Genomic DNA, 19,058 nt, shown 5'->3' with positions numbered 1-19,058 from the left:
GGAACAATCAAATGTGATGATCTTCATGGAGAAATGATTGATTACAATGAGATAGCTTCAAACTGAGCTCTTCAGAACTTGCAGAGTGCATTATGCCTCATCATAGCCAAAATCATTTCACAATCTACAAACTGTCTTTCGACTATAGTAGCCATTGTTATGTAGACAAACCTGCCAGACAGTATGTGAATAACCTAATCCTGCAAATCAGAAATTAATTGAAACACCTTCAAATTATTCTCAGTGTCGTTGATAAAAGGATAATGTTAATCAGGGCACTGGGAGAACTGCTCTCCTTCTGATTTGGACCTTTAATGGGCATTGAAACTAGAAAAATAAGCAGGCTGGACCTTGATTTAGTAATGTCACCTCCAATAAAGCATTGGCATCAATCTACTCCAGGCACTCAAGGTATGGAGAAGAATTAAAGAATAGCTTATAGTCTTAAACTCTAAATATATGATTATTTTTGTACCTTCTTCCATTCTGAAATATTGGAATCATGTTTATCAGATCATCCCCTAATTCAAGTAAATCTTTTGCAAAACTCTTAACTGTAGATTGTTATCTCCTCTCTGTTCCTTCCCTCTTACATTTGGTCGCCAAACTTAGTGTCACTGAGCCACTGCTACTTTTCCTATTGTTTTCAATCTTGTTAGTGCTCTGTGTTAATGTTACCACTGAGTTTTCTTCATTTAAAAGGGGAAACGACTGGATGTACCTCAGCAATAACATTAAAACAAATTCCCTGCTTCGTTAAATTTGAACCATTTGCTTACATTCTTCCTAATATTGTCATCTGCTAAATACCAGGATGCAAGCTTTTGAGGATGATCAAACATTAATGGCTGAGTTGAAAAATTACTACAGAGCAATGCAGCAGGTGTTGCACTGCAATAGACGACAGACGGCCAATTATAACAGAAGATGAAACAAGTTGTGGGCATTCATGATGGATTACTAATTCAACAGGTCAGGATGAACTCGAACTTTCCTTTGATAAAAATGAACATACACTTTGTTTATGGTGAAGGATTCTTTCCCTTTATTCAAACAATTTTTCATTTTCATGTTATTAAGTTGCTCATTTGAAGAGTGACTAAACACATTATTCTCCACATTGAGATCTTCATGTCTCCACCCACAAATATGCAGGAAGCTACTGGTAGGAGTCTCACTACTTTCTGAAAACAGGGTTGCAGATACACCGATGTTGCTGTTATGCATCTCCTCGATTCAGTTTAGAAGGCAGTATTAGCGTAGACCTTCAGACTTTGTCACCAATGATACTGGCCACACAGAGCAAGCAAAGCAAAGGGAAGCAACCAAAAGATTAAACATCTTTATTTCGAATGGTTGCAATCCAAAAAGCTCTCTACCAAGTAGTAACAAATGCCAGTCAATCGTTTTATTTTATGAAAGCATGTAAATTATGTGTGGGTTAAAACTTTTCAATGAAAAAACAGCTGACAAACTCTGTTGTTACAGGTATCAGAAATGTTCCTCTGAGCCACCTAGTGGTCAGAGCTTTATAATTAAATTGTGGCAAATAACAAGATAGTCAATAGGAAATCTTGATCTATTAACTTACAATGGTAATGGTTGAATGAACAAACAAGAGATTTTGTCCTAGCAGAATCTTTCATTATCTTAGAATGTCTCATATGAATGTTTCGCAATGTCAATTTAAAGTAATTATATACTATCAAAATGTGGTCACTGCTGCAATATAAGGAACACGACAACCTATTTGCACACAGCAAGATGACACAAACAGCAAATGTGACTGGTTGAGCTGCTATGACGTTAATCAAGGGATAAATGTTACATTTTGTTTTCTTTTCATATTCTGCTGTATGTGTGTGTTTGTTTTTTGTAGGGGTGAAGCTGGGATGAGATTTAGTACATTAAAAATGCATGGAAAGGGACGATCCAACATGGCAGCGATCTAGTAGGTCTGCCCCGCTGAGCTCTGCACCATAACCCAGGCAAGGTGGTGCATGTTTAGCTATTGCGGCAAAAATTGGCAGTCTTAGGTCCACAGAATTGCTGCGTATTAGTTTTATTGATATGGGAAGATGACGAAGGGAAAAGGGTCACGTGGATCGCAACAAGCAGGGTACTCCCCTGCAACAACGGACGTGTCCGCAGCCACAGCATCAGCCTCCGCAAACGTTCCTGTTGGCTTACCTGCGCAGCACAGCCGGGTCTTGGAGTTCGTGTAACTCCAAGAGAAGATTGAATCAGCGATGGAGGAGACCCGGACCAGGCTGGAGCCGAGCTCGGTCATGCTGCAAAAGCAGGAGCAGGAGATCCAGCATCTTTGGCAGCGCGTGGAGGAGGTGGAGCAATGGACCGCAGCTTTGGCCACGGCAGAAACCTTGGCAGGTTGGATCCAGGCCTTGGTAAGGTAGGTACGGGCCTTAGCAGAGCACGTCGACGACCTTGAAATCGAGGCTGTCAGAAGAATATCCATCTGATCGGGCTGCTGGAATGGAAGGAAGGAGACCAGCTAGTCAGCTTTATGGAGCAATGGCTCCCGCAATTCTTAGGGCTGGAGATCAAGGCGGGCTGGGTACAAGTCGAGCAGGCCCACTGGGTTGCAGTGCTCAGGTCCAGATCGGAACAGCACCCCCCGCCTGGTCCTAGCACGACTCTAGCACTATAGAGATAAGCAAATACTGTTGGAAGCTTCTAGAGCAATGGGGAAGGATCCACAAGCCCTGATATACAAGGTGTTAAAAATTATGTTCTTCCAGGACTTTTCTGTGGCTGTGATCTGCAAGAGGAAAGCCTTTGGTGAGGTAAAGAAGAGGCTGATAGACTTGAATATTCAGTACTCTGTAAGATATCCGGCAGTGGTACATTTCAGAGGGTGTGTGTATAATTTTGACTCATCAGAAAAATTTAAAGGACTTCCTGGACACTTTAAAATAGACTGGCTAAATCAAGTTATATGGACAATCATGTTTTCTTTGTTTTCTCTGTGGTTTACCTTGTTCAGCTGGTTTTGCTCTTTTAATATGTGAAGATCCTTCTTTTTCTCTTCTTTTCTATTATTCCCTTTTCTTTTTTCTTTCTTGGTCTGGGTTGGGAGGGGGGGGGAGGTTTACTTTATCAGTATTGACTGGAGTCAGTATGGGTGGGACGTATGCCCACTTCTAATTTTCCTGTTATAAGATATATGTTTTTTTTTACTTTGTTTTGCCAGGGTTTGGGGCCCGGCTTCAGCTAGAAGGAGCCGTGGAGGGGTTAGTGGGAAGTGTGAGTGCCCCCTGTGGGCAAGGAGGAAAACCTCCTCTTACTTATTTTATGTGTTGCTTCATTGTAGAAGTAGTTTTTATAAGTTTTGCTTTGGTAGTTTTGCAGTTGTATTTTCTGGTTTATACAAATCTTTTACTGTTCTCACTCAGCGTGTTATGACTGGGGTTCCTCCTCTCGGGAGGGTCACGGGCCATCTCGGACAGCTATGACTAATTGTTCGTTTAAATGGTGCCCTGGAAAATTAAGGGATGTCATTCACCAATTAAGAGAAAGAAGATACTTTTGAACCTTAGAAAAGAAAAAGTTGATGTAGCCATGCTGCAAGAGACACATTGAGGTGATGAGGAGCATTTAAAGTTATAGTAGGGAGGGGTCGGCCAGGTGTTTTTCTCATCCCTTAATTCTAAAAGCACAGGCTTGGCTAAACTAGTCCAGAAGAATCTCCCATTTCAGTTGTTAGACCAAATTAAGGACAAATCTGAGCATTTTGTGATCCGTAAAGCATGTATCCGTAATACATGGATAGGAGTATGGAATTTTGAATGCATATTGCACCCTGGCACACCTCCTCAGATTTTTAATGGATGCATTTTCCAGGTTGATGGCGCTTGGAGTGCACCACAGGGATTATAGGGGGAGACTTCAATCGTCTTATGTAGCATGAGGTAGCCCAGTGGTCTTGTGGGCATATCACCGCAATTCAGACAACTGGTGGACCTGAGTGGGAATTTGGGGCTGTTGGATGTGTAGAGATGTCTTCACCCTGAGGGTAGGAGATTTACCTTCTTTTCTAACCCACACAAGTACCACACTAGAATTGACATGTTTTTTGCTCCAATGACCTTTTTGGATTCAGTGATGTCCTGTAAAATTGGGAACATAGTCATTTCTGATCATGCGGCAGTGTATCTGGAGGTTAAGGCCAGATGCAATGGGATGGGCTTGTGACATTGGTGCATGGATCTTTACCTCCTGAAGGACAGTAAATTTACTGAGTTTTTTTTTGTGGGAACTTGAAATTTTTTGGGATATTAATTCGGGTATGGCCAGTAACCAGTTGGTGCTCTGGGAGACTGCCAAAGCCTATGCAAGGGGTTTGATTATTTCTTACTCGGCAACCCAGAAGGGGCAGAGGGGAAAACAGCAACATATGTGAGTGGCCTGGTTAAAGACAGCCGCTCTTGCGAAACAGAAGTTATTCAACTATGGTGATAAGCTGGATAGCTACCTGGCATATCTGGCCAGGAAGAAGAGTGCCCCCACAATCTATCACATCCATCAGAGAGTGTGCTGGTACTCTCACTTGGGATTCCAAAAAGATTAACTATTCTGAGTTGTACTGGTCAGAGGGCTATGAGGATAGATTGGTGAAGATGGAGTCCTTTTCCAAGACCTTGGACTTCCCAGGTGTAACTTTGGAGCAAGCGTCTCTTTTGAATGCCCCTCTGACAATCCAAGAGATATAGGAGGTGGTGAGGTAGCTCCAGAGCGGTAAAGTGACTGGATGGATGTCAGAGCGAGTTTTATGCGGAGTTAATAAACATGCTGGCCGGACTAATGTTGGATATGTACAATTATTCGTACAGTCAGAACTGCCTCTGACACAAGCTAACATCTCCCTTATTCTCAAAACAGGGAAAGTCCCAGAGGACAGTGTTTCGCACAAGCCCACATTGCTGTTAAACGTGGATTTCAAAATTTTGTCGAAAATGAGGTTGGAGAAGGTATTGTCCTCCATTGTAAAGGAGGACTAGACATTAGAAGAGTACTGAATATGGTCCAGGTGTGCCAGCAAGGGTCGATTCTGGGCTTGGTAGTCTCCATGGATGCAGAGAAAGCGCTTGATCAAATGGAGTGGCCATATCTCTTTTATGTTCTGGAACGGTATGGTCTTGGGGGTGTCTTTGCCGGTGGGTGGCAGTATTATATAGCGACTCTAAAGCAGTGGTTCTCACTAATGGCATAAGGTCTGACAATTTTAGTATTGGTACAGGCAGCTGACAAGGGTGTCCCCTTTCACCACTGCTGTTTGCATTAGTGATTGAGCCATTGGCAAAAGCTATCCAGAGGGATCCCAATATAACTTCCCCAGAGGTGGGATGGGGGGGCATAAAATCACTCTTTATGCAGGTGATGTTCTTCTTTTTCTAACTAACCTGACAATATCTGTGCCCTGTTTAATACAAATGATTAATTTATTTGGTTCTTTCTTGGCATATAAAATCAATTTTATGAAGTCAGAGGCCATGCCTGTGGGGGCACTTGTCGGACTACATAATCTTGGGGTTGGAATCCGATTCCCTTTGAAGTGGTCACAGGGAGGTTTCGTGTATTTAGGCATTTTAATTGCTCCGACCTTTGATCAATTATATAAAGTTAATTTTGTGCAGCTGCTCGGGAAGATAAGGCAGGACCTCCTGTGGTGGGAGACTCTTCCCATGTCTTGGTTGAGTAGAATAGCTCTGGTTAAAATGAATGTTCTTCCTCATTTATTATATCCCATGCGAATGTTCCCTTTGAGGCTACCTAGGCAAGCACTATGGAGGCTTAACAGTTGGCTCGGTTCTTTCATCTGGTGTCACAGGTGACCTTGGATTACGTCTGCTAAATTGCAGCTTCCGCAGGGGATGGGGGTGTGGACTTTCCAGACTTTAAGAAAGTTCCCTATTATCTTATGTGGCTGATTGAGCTTGCCAGGACCTGAGGTCAATTTAGTGGACATTGAGGCCTCCCAGGCAAAATGCCCTCCTCATTAGTTTGTTGTTTGTGGAGAAGATGAGGACTGTCATGGAGCATTGCAGAAATCTGATTGTCCTTAACATGGTTAAAGCATGGAGAATGATGCGACAAAGCAAGGACAATTGACATAAAACTTCCCTTTTTACTCCCATAGTAGGAATGTCAGGATTTCAGCCAGGATCGATGAATTCTGGCTTTAGGCTCTGGGAACCTAGAGGAGTTTCCTGTTTGGAAGACTTATTTGAGGGTGTGGTCATGATGTCTTGTGATCAGCTGAGCCAGAAATGTGAACTGTTTGTTAGGGACCTCTTTTGTTATTTTCAGATTAGGGAATTTATACAGAAAAAGACTACATTAATGGTTAATCCCTATAAGTCTGATATGGACAGGAGAGTACTTTGGTCTGCAGGTACTCTCTCGATCAGTACCCTCTACTATTTATTAGGAGGTAGTATCTCGAAGGGTATTGAGTGGCTGTGTGGGACCCGGACTCAGGAATTGGAGGTGGGGATCTCGTCAGAGGCATGAGAGGTTATTTGGGAGAACGTGAGGAATATTTCAATTTGTAATAGGATGCAGGCTATGCAACTGAAGGTACTCCACAGGGTTAATTTGGCAGTGGAGTGGCTTGCGAAATTTAAGAAAAGAGCGTCTCCACTGTGTTCCAAATGTAAAACAGATATTGGTACTCTTACTCATTGCTTGTGGTCATGCCACAAGCTTCGTAGGTATTTGGGTGCTATAGCGAGTGTTTTGGAAGGGGTCTTGGGAACTGAGGTCAAGGCAGATCCGGTGTCCCCCCGCTTGGGTCCGCCAAATCTGCACTCTTTAGATGTGCATAGGAAGAAACTGTTTAATATTCTCTCATTTTTTGAAAAGAAGAACATTCTGATTAGCTGGAAATCCCCCAGGACTTTTGGGGTGGTGTAGGTTAGTTATGGAGCATATCCCCCTTGACTTCCTTACAACTATGGTGCACCAGAAAACGGAACTTTATTGTAGGATGTGGCGGCCCTTTTCGAACTATATAGATGCAGACTTGTCTGCTATATTGGTTAGGGCCTTTGTGTAGCCGCAAGGGCTGTGTCTGGCAGGCCGGGAGCCCCTGAGAGGAAAAATCCTAAATAAATACAGGTATGACAACTGATGCTCTCGGTGATGTAGAGCTTTGGTGGGGTTGTGCTGAGTGTTGAGTTAATTTAATTTAATTTACCTTGGTTCAATCCAATTTAATTTAATTTATTTTGTTATTTATTGAATTGTTATAAGGGTAGATTTTTAAAAAAAAACATTCTTTTAAACTGTTTGTGGAGTAGAGTAGTAGTTTGTTTATTGTTATTGTTGTTATAAGATTGCTATACTATTTTGTAGTAATTTTATAATTTTGTAAAAAGTTCAAAATCTTTTTCAATAAAAATATTTATAAAAATGTGCATGGAAAAAGTTTCTGTAAACTTCTAAAATGACAAATCATTCAGTAAGATCAATCCATCTCCTTTGGTTAGCATTCAATAATCCACATAATTATTCACAATTTCAGAGTACTGAAGTGTCAATCAGATAAGAAGAATCCATTGGGCATTAATTTCATGATTGGAGATTGCTGTTTAGAGAAAGCAGTGCACACTGCTGCCCTATTGTCGATCCTTTGCAGGATAATTGGTTAAGTTCAAATCACATAGTCTATTGCAAAATCTGACCTTGACTTCTTTCACTTGCTTCCTCAATACACCTAAAATATTCACATTCTATCAACATAGTTCAAGCACTTGACTTTCCAAGCTCTACAACTGATTAACGAAAATCCAGATGATCTGTTCAGAAAGAGCACTGTTATAGAAATGTATCAAATGTTTATTCTGCTCCTTCTAAACGCACAGCTGCTAGCAAAGAACATATAATTCATAAGTTTTCCTATGATTCATTAATCAATTTGACTTGGCAAATGTATTTAACCTTTTTAAATTTACCTTTCCTATCTTACCTTTACAAACTTGTCAGTCTCAAGAAAGTCACCTTAGCCAGTTCAGTCTTCCTTGATAGTTATATTTGCTTAATTCTGACATTGCATATGAATCAGAAGGTGACAATTGGAGTACAGCATTTAATGCAGTTGCAAACAGCAGCTTCTTAGTAGCTGGAGGAATTTAGGTAAGTACTGACAAGATAATGTAAAATCTCTGCCACTCTTTAGTTTAAATTATGACCTCTTATTCTAGATGGCCCCACAAGGGGAAACATCCACTCTATGTCTTATCAATCCCCTTTAAAATCTTATACACCACAATTAGATCTCCTCGCATCCTTTTAAACTCAAGTGAGTATGGGTCTAAATTGCTAATCTCCTGTCATTAAGACAAGCCTTTCATCTCTGGAAATAATCTTGTAAATCTTTCTCTTAACTGCCTCCAATACAATTACATTCTTCCATTAAGGGGACCAAAATACAAGCAATACTCCAGATGCGCTCTCATCAATACCTTGTGCATTGCAACAACACTTCCCCACTGTTATAATCCCCACTGTTATTATTAACAATAAATGCTAGAATTTCATTTTCCCTCCTTATTACCAGTTGTATCTACATATTAACTCTCTGTGACTCATGCATAAGAGCACTCAGATCACTCTACACTGAAGCAGTTTGAAATTTCTCACCATTTAGATAATAAATTGGATGTCCAGGCATACTACCTTTAATTTCCTTGCTCAGCCATGGATGCTCTATCTGCATCTTACAATCTTCTTACCTCTCTGGAATATATTTTTGTTGGGAGGAATTGAATACCTCCTTAAATGTCTGCCACTGTTCATCATCTGTTTTAATTTTCAATCTTTCTGCCCAGTTCACTAGAGTCAAACATGTCCTCATTTATTGGATTCAAGTTTCTCATCTTCAAACTGAATTTGAAATTCCAGCATGCTATGTTCAGTTTTCCGGAGAGGATACTCTACTACTAGGTCATGAATTAATCTCATCTCATTACACAATATCATATTTAAAATAGCTTGATGGCTGCCTGGTTTCCCAACATATTGCCCCAAGGAACAATCGCTAATCTACTCCATGAACTCTTCCTCAACACCACCTTTGCCAATTTGATTAATCCAGTCTCTAAGTATTTTAAAATCACCCATTTTTTTTTAAGCAAACCCTCAGAATTTCCCAGTTTAATACTGTGGCCTACCATGGACCTACCAGGGACTAGAGATTACTCCTACCAGGGATACTTTTTCCCTTGCTATTTCCTGTTTTGCCCCAAACTAATTCTGTGACTTGATTTCTAGTGCCAAAATCATTTCTCACTACAGCACTGATCTCTTCCTTTCTTAACAAAGCTACATAACCTCATTTTCCTTTCTGTCTATCCTACTGAAACCTTTAGATATTCAACTCCCAGTTCCGGTCTTCCAATAACCACATCTCAGTAACTACCACCAAATTATATTATTTGTCTCTATTTGCAATGTTAATTCATTAGTTTTACTCTGAATACTACATACATTCAAATACAAAGCATTTAAATTTGTCTAATTATCAATGTTCCCCACTCTTGTATGACTCTTGGTTCAATATGACATTCGCACACATTGTTCCTTTGTTTCATTTTATCGTAATAATCAGCCTCATCACTAACGTGCCATCCTACCTTCTTCCCTATAGTTTGATCTTTTAATTTTCCATGCAACTGCATAAACATTGTGCCTATTTCAACTCAGGTGTTATGAATGCCTCAAAAGTTCGAGTAACAGGTGAAGCTCTTTCATGTTGTTCCCATTCAGGAACAACATGAGTGCTATTCACCATTAACCCTATTTCAGCACCAGATTTGTACAGTGCACAAATGGCGTGGGCCCTATTTACAAGATGACCAATAAGGCCAATCTTATATCATGCAGAACTGCAAGAATTCCAATTTGTATATTCACCACTGAAAGTAGGTTTTGGTGAAAATAGGTTTAGCAATTCACTGGTTCAATTCTCAGGGCATTTCGACTAACCAGAGTCAATCTGCCTGTTTTAAAATTTAAACAAAGCCTGGCAGTTAACTATCAATCATTATCAATCAGTGCATTCTCCAATCCCTGCATTTACTATTTGCCAACCAATCAGCACCCTCTTCCCATGCAGTATAAATGTAGGCTTTCCACTTGAAATTGGTATTCTTATGAAGTGCCCTAATGAGTAAAAGTTGAAAAGCTTTGAAAAATGTGTCTTGTTTCAGCATAACTCAAGTTCTGTTCGACCAAACAATTGCTTTTAATATATAGAAAGGTTGGATAGACCATTGATGCCGGGGAATTTAAGATGGAAAATAGGCTGGTCTGAATCCTATGTTTCAGCTAATTTTAAAATATTATTTTTGAGAGTTTGGCTTTAGAGAATAAATAGTTAAGAATCATCTAACGAGGAGGAAAACTTAAAATACTGAAAATCTATAATTCTGTTAACATTGAATCATTTGTGGAAATAAACTTTAAATGGGTCATTTCCAAGAAAATGGGGATCATTTATGTCAATTTGTATACTCACAGTATACCCAAAGCTATTTACAGCCATTGAAGTGATTTATCAAGTTAATGACAATGGAAAATTGAAGAATCATAGTAAAATAGGGCCTTTAGGGAGGTTATGAACTGCCTTTATTGACCAATATCCATGTATAATCTCAGAATACTGAAAAAAATGTCATTGGTTTTGTGCAAAATGGCAAATGATTTTTGAAGGAATCTGTTTACCATATTGACTCCTGAAGTTGATAATTACCTTTGACAAACAAGTTGTCCAAATGTAAACTTTGGCTGTGTGCAAATTATTTTATATCATTCGGCTCTGTACCTTTGAATTATTGCTAGCATCGTCACTTCCCTATCCTCATAAGAATAAATGAAAAATTTGACTGACTTTAATTTGATCTCATTTTTAAGCCTTAATGAAATCATTAATTTTACATGACTTTGATGGGTAATTTAATTAGTGTTTCTTTGTTAGAAGTTAATATTGTCAATTACTTGGGCCGCCTTTTCTGCATAGTTTATCTTCAGGGATTACCAACAGGAAGTGCTATATTTTATAATTACAATTTATTTCTATATGCCCCATAGTGGATTCTGAGAGTCCTGCAAATCAGTTTCAGCTCATCATGTTCTATTGATACTGTCTGTTTTTAAAAGCCTTTGTTTTACAATATGCAAGACACAATGTTTTTTTTCCTTCTTCTCCAAATCTTGTCATGGAAAAGTCCAACATCAATCAACACTCTGATACAGTTCCAAAGTAGTTACAGAATTGCACAGTGTAACGTGCCATCACCTATCAATTTAACAATGACAGAATTTGAAGGTGTACAAGTTAATCCTATGTTCAGCTCACCTGTAAAGTACTAAGGCTAAACATGTTATGAATTGAAATATGATAAGGCTAAAAGTGATCAAGTACGTTCTTCCATCTGATCCCCCTGTGCCTCACCAAACTTGCTTTCTCCAAATGATAACACTGAACTACAGGATACTCAGAAATACTGTGAAGGAACTCAATTCTGATAGCTTAGAGAGACCAGGGCAAAATCTCTTTGCTAGTTCATTTCTTTAACTATTTCTAATGCATTTTCTATCTCTCTCCTTTTGAATCCAATTGTAAGTAGTTGATCTGTACCTTAGCCATATGCCTGTTCTTCACACACAAGCCAGGACTGCAACTGTTCAGCCACTCAAAACATTACAGCCAAGTTCAATTCCGTCAGCAACTGACATGCACCTGTATATTTTTCCAAAAGGTTCACTAGTTATCAATCAGGAGTGGAAACCTGACTAATTTCTCCCCTCACTAGTCTGGAGTAGCTGAAGTCTTCTGCAGGTCTGTAATTGTTTCTCAACTGAAACCAACTAACACAGCACAAAATAGGACTTTAATGGAATTGTTCTGGTCTTTATGGTTTGACATCAGATCTGATATCATATAGAGCCACTAAAATATTAAAACATGGCAAAGTGCTGCATGGGAATGCAATCAAATAAATTTGATAATAAGCTATATAATGAAATATTCAGACAGCTGACCAAACATTTGGCTAAAGAGGGTAGATTAAAGGAGCATCTCAAAAAGAAAGGTAGAGTGGTCTATAGAAGGATTTCCACAGCGTGGGTCAAAACAGCTGAACATACAAGGTGGGTTAAACCCTGCTATTCACATATTCAATGAGCTGCAGTGGTGCATCACCATTTTGCAATAGGGAATGAAGAATCATAAGTCATCAGACCAAAATAATCATATTATAAATAAAAGAATGCTTTTGCATTCCTCTCAAACATAACTAACACAAATCATTAACTATTCAACCAGATCCATCATGGAAATACAGTTAAGTGAGATTCATTCTTGATGAGACAGGCAGAAAATAGTGAGATTATGCTGCTCTCAGGCTTTCTTTAATCTATGATCCAATTATCCCACTAAACAGCTTAAAATCTCTCGTACATTTTCTATTCGCCTATATACTGTAGTCTGAAAAAACTATGCTAAGTTTCCAAATTCAGGCACAGAGCTCTTATAATATTTAAAGCCAAGCATATGACAGAAGAAAGACTTGCTGAATTTGAATAAATAACTGACAGATCACTATTTGCAAAATTGAGAAGCTGATTACAGAATTCAGGAATAGATTTTGTATTTCCATATTAGCAGACTAAGGTCCTTTAGAAGGGGATTTCTAATGAGGAGGTGGTGGAGCTAAATGGTGAATAACATACCACCATTGGAGTTTATGTTTCAATGTAAATACAATGTACTAAACTCTTCTCTTACTTACAGCTATGAAGGATCCTAACAGAAATGCATTTGTCGGTTTCAATCAAATGTCCACCTGACAGGACACCACTGAACAAAACTATTCACAGTTTAGTGCCAATCGGTCAATCTCTCTTAAAGGTCATAAAGACGGAAGCACCTTCACTTATCAACTGTGGCTCACTATATAACACACATCTCTGATTCAGAAGATATTAAGTTCAAATCCCACTTGAGACCTTAACGTAAAATTCAGGCTAACATTTGAGGGAATGCCGCAATATCTGAGGTGTGGTCTCAGAGGCCAATATCTATCCTTCAAGCAAAACCTAAAACAAGTTATCTGGTCATTATCATTTGGCAGTTATGGGACTGTGCTGAGTGTGAACTGGCTGTTCATTTCATACATTGGAACATGATAAAAAAATTTCATCGTCTATATAGTGTTTTGTGATATCTTGAGGTCATAAAAAGCTCTATATTAATGCAAGTCTTTTTTTTAAATCTTTTGTATAAGAGAGAAAGTAAGATGGCAATAGATAAGACAAATCTGTTTTAATACCACCCTTTATTATGTCTCTCGGAAGCATCTAAAAGTGGATCATATTCACTGAATTACTTCTGAATGCAGTGGCTGTTGCTATGCTGGTAAATTTTGAACTCTATAAACTCTTACTGATGTCAGAAAACTCATGCTTATGAATTTATATTAGCTTTAAAGCACTTTGGGATGTCCTGAGGTCATGAAAAATGATACACAAGTACAGGTCTTTATTTCTGTGCATGCTAAGAACAGTTTACTCCTTCGTAACTTGAACTCAATGCCTTGATAATAGTTCCCCACTTTCCCCACTCGCAGAGTTAGGCAGGATTTTTCCAGCACCAGCAAATCATTATATTCAAATGGGGTCCTCTTTATTAAAATATTTATTTGTTTGATATGCACAAAGTAAATAACTTTTAAATCAATGATTTAATCAAATTTGTATGAGCTGAAGAAAAATTTAATTCAGCTTCCAATTCTAATCTTCTGCATATTCCCTATTTTAATCATTGCACCATTAGCAATTTGCCTTCAACTGTCCAATTGCTAAACTTGAAAATTACTCCCTGAAAATTACTCTTTGCCCTTCTAGCTCACTCTTCTCTTTAAGATCTTAAGATCTATATCTTTGAACAAGATTTTGGTTATCCATTTAAATTATTGCCTTGTGGCTCAGGGTCAACTTCTGTTTTGATAATACTCCTCTCTTAAATATTGAATGCTCCACTACTGTATTAAACGTACTATGTATGTTATATCAATGCAAACGTAACAGAAGAATTAAATTGATTAAGAATTAGGGGTAGTGGAGAATACCAAAGCTTCTAAAACCATTCCAATCTAAATTGCACAGACCCTTGTTTCTTCACATACGCACTTTAAAAAAAACAAATATATGGAAAACAACTGTGCAGGCAAAATACAAAAAAAATCCAACAATAAATTCAGCTACATAGTTGAGCCGGGATCAATCATTTTATCTGGACACTGATTCAATATTGAAGTCAAAAACGTCCATGCTTAATGGAACCATGAATTGGTTGCATTCAGATCAGTGGACAAGCTAATTGTATTCACTGAGAGACATCCAGTGAGATCAGTTGTCTCTGCAGCAGGGCCACTTGAAACTTTGCTCAATCCTTGCACCATCCTACTCACCCCCACCACCCGATCTGACTTGCGCAAGCAATAATAAATAGAAAAACTCACTATTTTTAGAACTCTTGGGGTGAAGTGGTTGGACTCTATCTCTGGATCAGAAAGCCTGAGTTAGGTTCCACCTGCTCCAGATATGTGTCAACATGTCTGAAAAGATTGACTATAAAATATCTAAAAACTCATGGCTTTGACAAAAAAATGCAGCAAGAACCACCCATGTGGCAAGTCCAAAGAGACTGAAAAACTCATTTTCTGCAAATGAAGCTGTTTTTCTCCCCCAGTCAACATTTTCTCTTAGAAGTTATTCCACTTTTGCCAAAGGACAGCAAAAATGCTTATTTCATCAGCATCCTTTCTGTTGCTTTAACTCATTTTAACCACAGAATTTTGCATTAAAACTTGCTTTTGAATTTGAAAGCATGTGCATGACTCTATTTTATCACACTTCCTCACTTGCTTTGGGTGAAAGAAAATCAGGATTTCACACCAATGCTGAGCCATAACAAAAGCATCAGCTTCACTATTCCTTTATTCTGCTGTAATCTTTAAACAACAAATGCTGCATACCTACTGGAACCACTTCCATTATTATTTTTCTTGTGTCTTTATTACCATAAAGTTTGAAAATATTAAAAATGAAATCCCTTTCCTGGTTTTTGCATTTATTATCAGCTCCTAATACATTTTCTACAGCAATTTCATAAATAATCCGCTATGTAATACATTACCATTCACACAAAAAAAATCCAAAGAATTGTTAATTATGACAAGTTCCTGGATGCATGTCTTGGCCATAATCTATGCTCCAACCAATGTTAAAACAACTTGTAGGTCATTGTCACATTGTTATTAATGGAACCTTGTTTTAATTAACTTGGTTGCTGTATTTCCTACATTATGACAATTCTTACATGAAATTGGTTGTAAAATACTTTGAGATATGCTGAGGTTGTGAAAGGTACTAAAGGTACTACAGAAATGTAACTTTTTTTGCAGAACCTCTTCCAAGTATGAGCAATATAGCAACAGTCTGTGGTCCTACTTTGAGTAAAGAACTCAATATTGGTGAAATATTCATGATATTTATGACTATCACAAATGATACAGGTTTCAAACCAATTTTAAAACTTGAGTCTAACTGCCATCCAACTAAACTAGCTTACATGTTGCAAATCGTGCATTCTACTTTTCTTTCTTAAGCCCAGAATGCATGCAAAATCCATCTGTCTCCAAGGATGAATTGTCTCTGTCTAAGAACAAGCACATCACATACATAATTAACCAAAGAGGCCAAGGTACAGTAATAAGTCAAAATTGTTATGGCCCTAGCTGTTCTTCCTGCATAAGTCAGATGCCAGACTGAAATCTGGCTTGATAGATCATATTTTGTTTGTTTTTATTTAATGCGATCTTTTACTGTAACCTAGGCACACAATGCCTCAGACTTGGTTTCAACAATAAAAGAGAAACTTATTGCACAAAAGAAATTAAAATAGTACAAATCAAGCTATTAATGTACAACACAATTTGAAATATTTTGAAACACACGCATGAAAGAAATCTCATCAAACCCTATATGAACACTTTACAGTATTCATATACCATAGAGACTGTTCACTTCTCTATCACATCTATAGATTAAACTTTAATTGTTCCTTTTAACTTTCAGTTCTTTCAGTATCACACAATTGAGCCTAAACTGTCTTAGCTTAAAATAACCCACTCAGGCTTCTAAGCAATCGTTACATTTCGGGACTTTTAAACTAAATCCATGGAGGTAACCTACTTCTAACCAGTATGATCTTACTCCTTTCTTTAAGAGAAACCATTCCTGCATCTAAACCCTGCCAGGTCTTCTGCGAGCTGAAACCAAAACCTTTTCAATCAATAGGTTTTCCTTAAGCAAAAATGAATTCTGATTCTTTTAAACCAAAAAAAAATCAATCTAATACCTTACAAAATTTAACTTTCTTCAACTGGAGAATTCTCACAATACAACATACACTCATTGTCATTATAGGAGGTTCTCATCACCTGCTTTCTGACACATATTAGTTTAAAATCATGGCTTCAGAGAGACTGATGATTTAATTATTAAACCCCTCTATACACACAGACTAAAATCAAGATGTCACTAGTTCAAAATCCAAGCTCTAATAAACATTGTTAAATATATATACTATACCTTATACTACAATGGAGAAAATATGAATATATAAATATATTAAAATCAATTGCACAAAAAAAGAAAAGTGAAGAACAATCAAATAAGGAAATAGTTCTTGCTAAAGATTGTCACTGATACCAGTTTGCAATTGTATTCTAATGAATGATAAGTGACCAGAAACTTTACACTGTTTCTATCTTTAAAGATCCTTTCAGACCCGCTGTGTCTTTCAGTATTTTCTCACTTTTAGACTCCCACCACCAACAGCAGCATTATTGGGGCTAACAATATACAAGATTTTTGTCAATTTATATGGAAAAAGTACAGGTTTACTCTGGTCAAAACTTATCCCTCAGCCAACATTGCTATTTGTGGAAACTCGCATTGCATATATGAATTGACTGCTGGATTTCCGACATTCCAGCAGTGACTACATTTTTAAAATGCTTCAGTGGTTGCCAAGTGTTTAAGCTGTCATGAGATTGCAAAATAGCACTCTTTTCTTATAGAGGCTGTTCACAGCCTGATCAATGGGGCATTGACCTGTGGTTCCATTGTGAATAAAGAGTTCAACATTGGTGAAATGTGTGGCATGATATTTATGAACATCACAAATTACACAGGTTTCAAATCAATTTCAAATACTTGGACCCAGCATTCCTTCTATTTTTTTTCTTGTTTGTGGATCTCTAAGGTCTGTGCATCACAGACCTTCTGGAATCAGAGGCCAAAGTTGCAATTCACGTTGGCACACCTGCAGCTTACAACGAATATACTGTCATACAACTAAACAAGTTACAGTACATTTTTGAATTCTGATTACTCAATCTTCTTTGGCATTCTGCTTTGGAAGTAATGACAGATGAAAACCTAAAGGGCTTAGAGTGTAAGACATAATGGAAGGATGCGCATGCACTTTATTTTGCACCATTTTGAAGTCATACACTGAATTCTGCACTTATGCATACATTCATACTAGTCAAAGAAAAGAATTATACCAAAATGGTAAATAGATGTGGTTGAGTCTGTACGAGTTTCCCATGTATGGGCCAAGAAGTTTAGTGAGGCAGAATTGAGGTATTTCTGTCCCACTACTGGTGGGGAGATGGTGTATTTTCATTCACACAGTCAGATAATATGATAAATAATGACAAAAGAAAATTGACACAAAAGCATGACAACAGGACGCACAGCTTCATATAAGTGTGCACTGATCCAAAATTTTGAGTATCAGCTTGTGGGAAATCAAAGTCAGTGCTTTCCATTCACCAATGAGTGTTTCAGCAAATCAGACCAATTCATCTGTTTTAATCCATTAGTTTATCCCAATCTGGCTCCTGGTTGGCTGTCTGTTTTCGAACTTGAGTATTCTGGTTAAAACAAGGCTGAAGCATTTTCTATCATTTTCAGCCAGAAGGCTGAAGCATTTCTTTGTCTTTTTGTGGTCCTCATCAAAGATCTCAGTCCTTAGCCAACTCGAATTCACTCCACATGATATCAAGAAACAGCTGAACACACTGGATACCGCAAAGGCTATGGGGCTTGACACCACACAGCAATACTACTGAAGGCACATGCTCCAGATCTAGCTATACTCCTCACCAAGCTAAACCAGTACAGCTACAACATCTGTCTAGCAATGTGGACTTTTAAGAATTCCATCAAGGGAATGTGAGAATTGCTGGCTGGGCCAGTACTTTTACCAGTCCTAAATTGTCCTAGAAAATATGGCGATTAACTACCTTCTTGAACCTCTGTAATTCTTGGTATGCAGGGACAACCACAATGCTGTTCGGAAGGGAGTTTCAGGATTTGTATAGGTTACAGTGAAGGAATGGTGATATGTTTCCAAGTCAGGATGATGAGTGGAGCGGAGTGAAACTTGCAGATGATGGAGTTTCTAAAAGGAAGGGTTTAAGAGTGATATGCACCAAATGCTGGCAAATGGGACGAGATAGAGTCATAGAGATGTACAGCATGGAAACAGACTCTTTGGTCCAACCTGTCCATGCCGACCAGATTTCCCAACTCAATCTGCCAGCACCCGGCCCACATCCCTCCAAACCCTTCTTAATCATATACCCATCCAAATGCCTCTTAAATGTTGCAATTGTACCAGCCTCCACCACATCCTCTGGCAGCTCATTCCATACACATACCACCCTCTGCGTGAAAAAGTTGCCACTTAGGTCTTTTTTATATCTTTCCCCTCTCACCCTAAACCTCTAGTTCTGGACTCCCTGACCCCAGGTAAAAGATTTTGTCTATTTATCCTATCCATGCCCCTCATAATTTTGTAAACATCTATAAGGTCACCCATCAGCCTCCGATGCTCCAGAGAAAACAGCCCCAGCCTGTTCAGCCTCTCCCTGTAGCTCAGATCCTCCAACCCTGGCAAC

General features: G+C 38.4%; 1 protein-coding gene across 2 annotated transcripts in view; it reads right to left on the bottom strand.

Annotated features, from left to right (window-relative positions):
* mad1l1 (mitotic arrest deficient 1 like 1) overlaps positions 1–19,058 on the bottom strand; it is a 906,958-nt gene that overhangs the window by 148,516 nt on the left and 739,384 nt on the right. The window contains exon 18 of one of the 2 annotated variants that reach the window (XM_043711818.1): positions 2,191–2,485. The exons of the other annotated variant lie outside the window; for it this stretch is intronic. Coding sequence (XP_043567753.1) covers positions 2,191–2,485 — 295 coding nt within the window. The remainder of the gene's footprint in view (positions 1–2,190; positions 2,486–19,058) is intronic. 2 annotated transcript variants of the gene reach the window in all.

This window comes from Chiloscyllium plagiosum, chromosome 21, assembly GCF_004010195.1.
Source record: "Chiloscyllium plagiosum isolate BGI_BamShark_2017 chromosome 21, ASM401019v2, whole genome shotgun sequence".
NCBI lineage: Eukaryota > Metazoa > Chordata > Chondrichthyes > Orectolobiformes > Hemiscylliidae > Chiloscyllium > Chiloscyllium plagiosum.
This window is presented reverse-complemented; position numbering and strand designations above follow the sequence as displayed.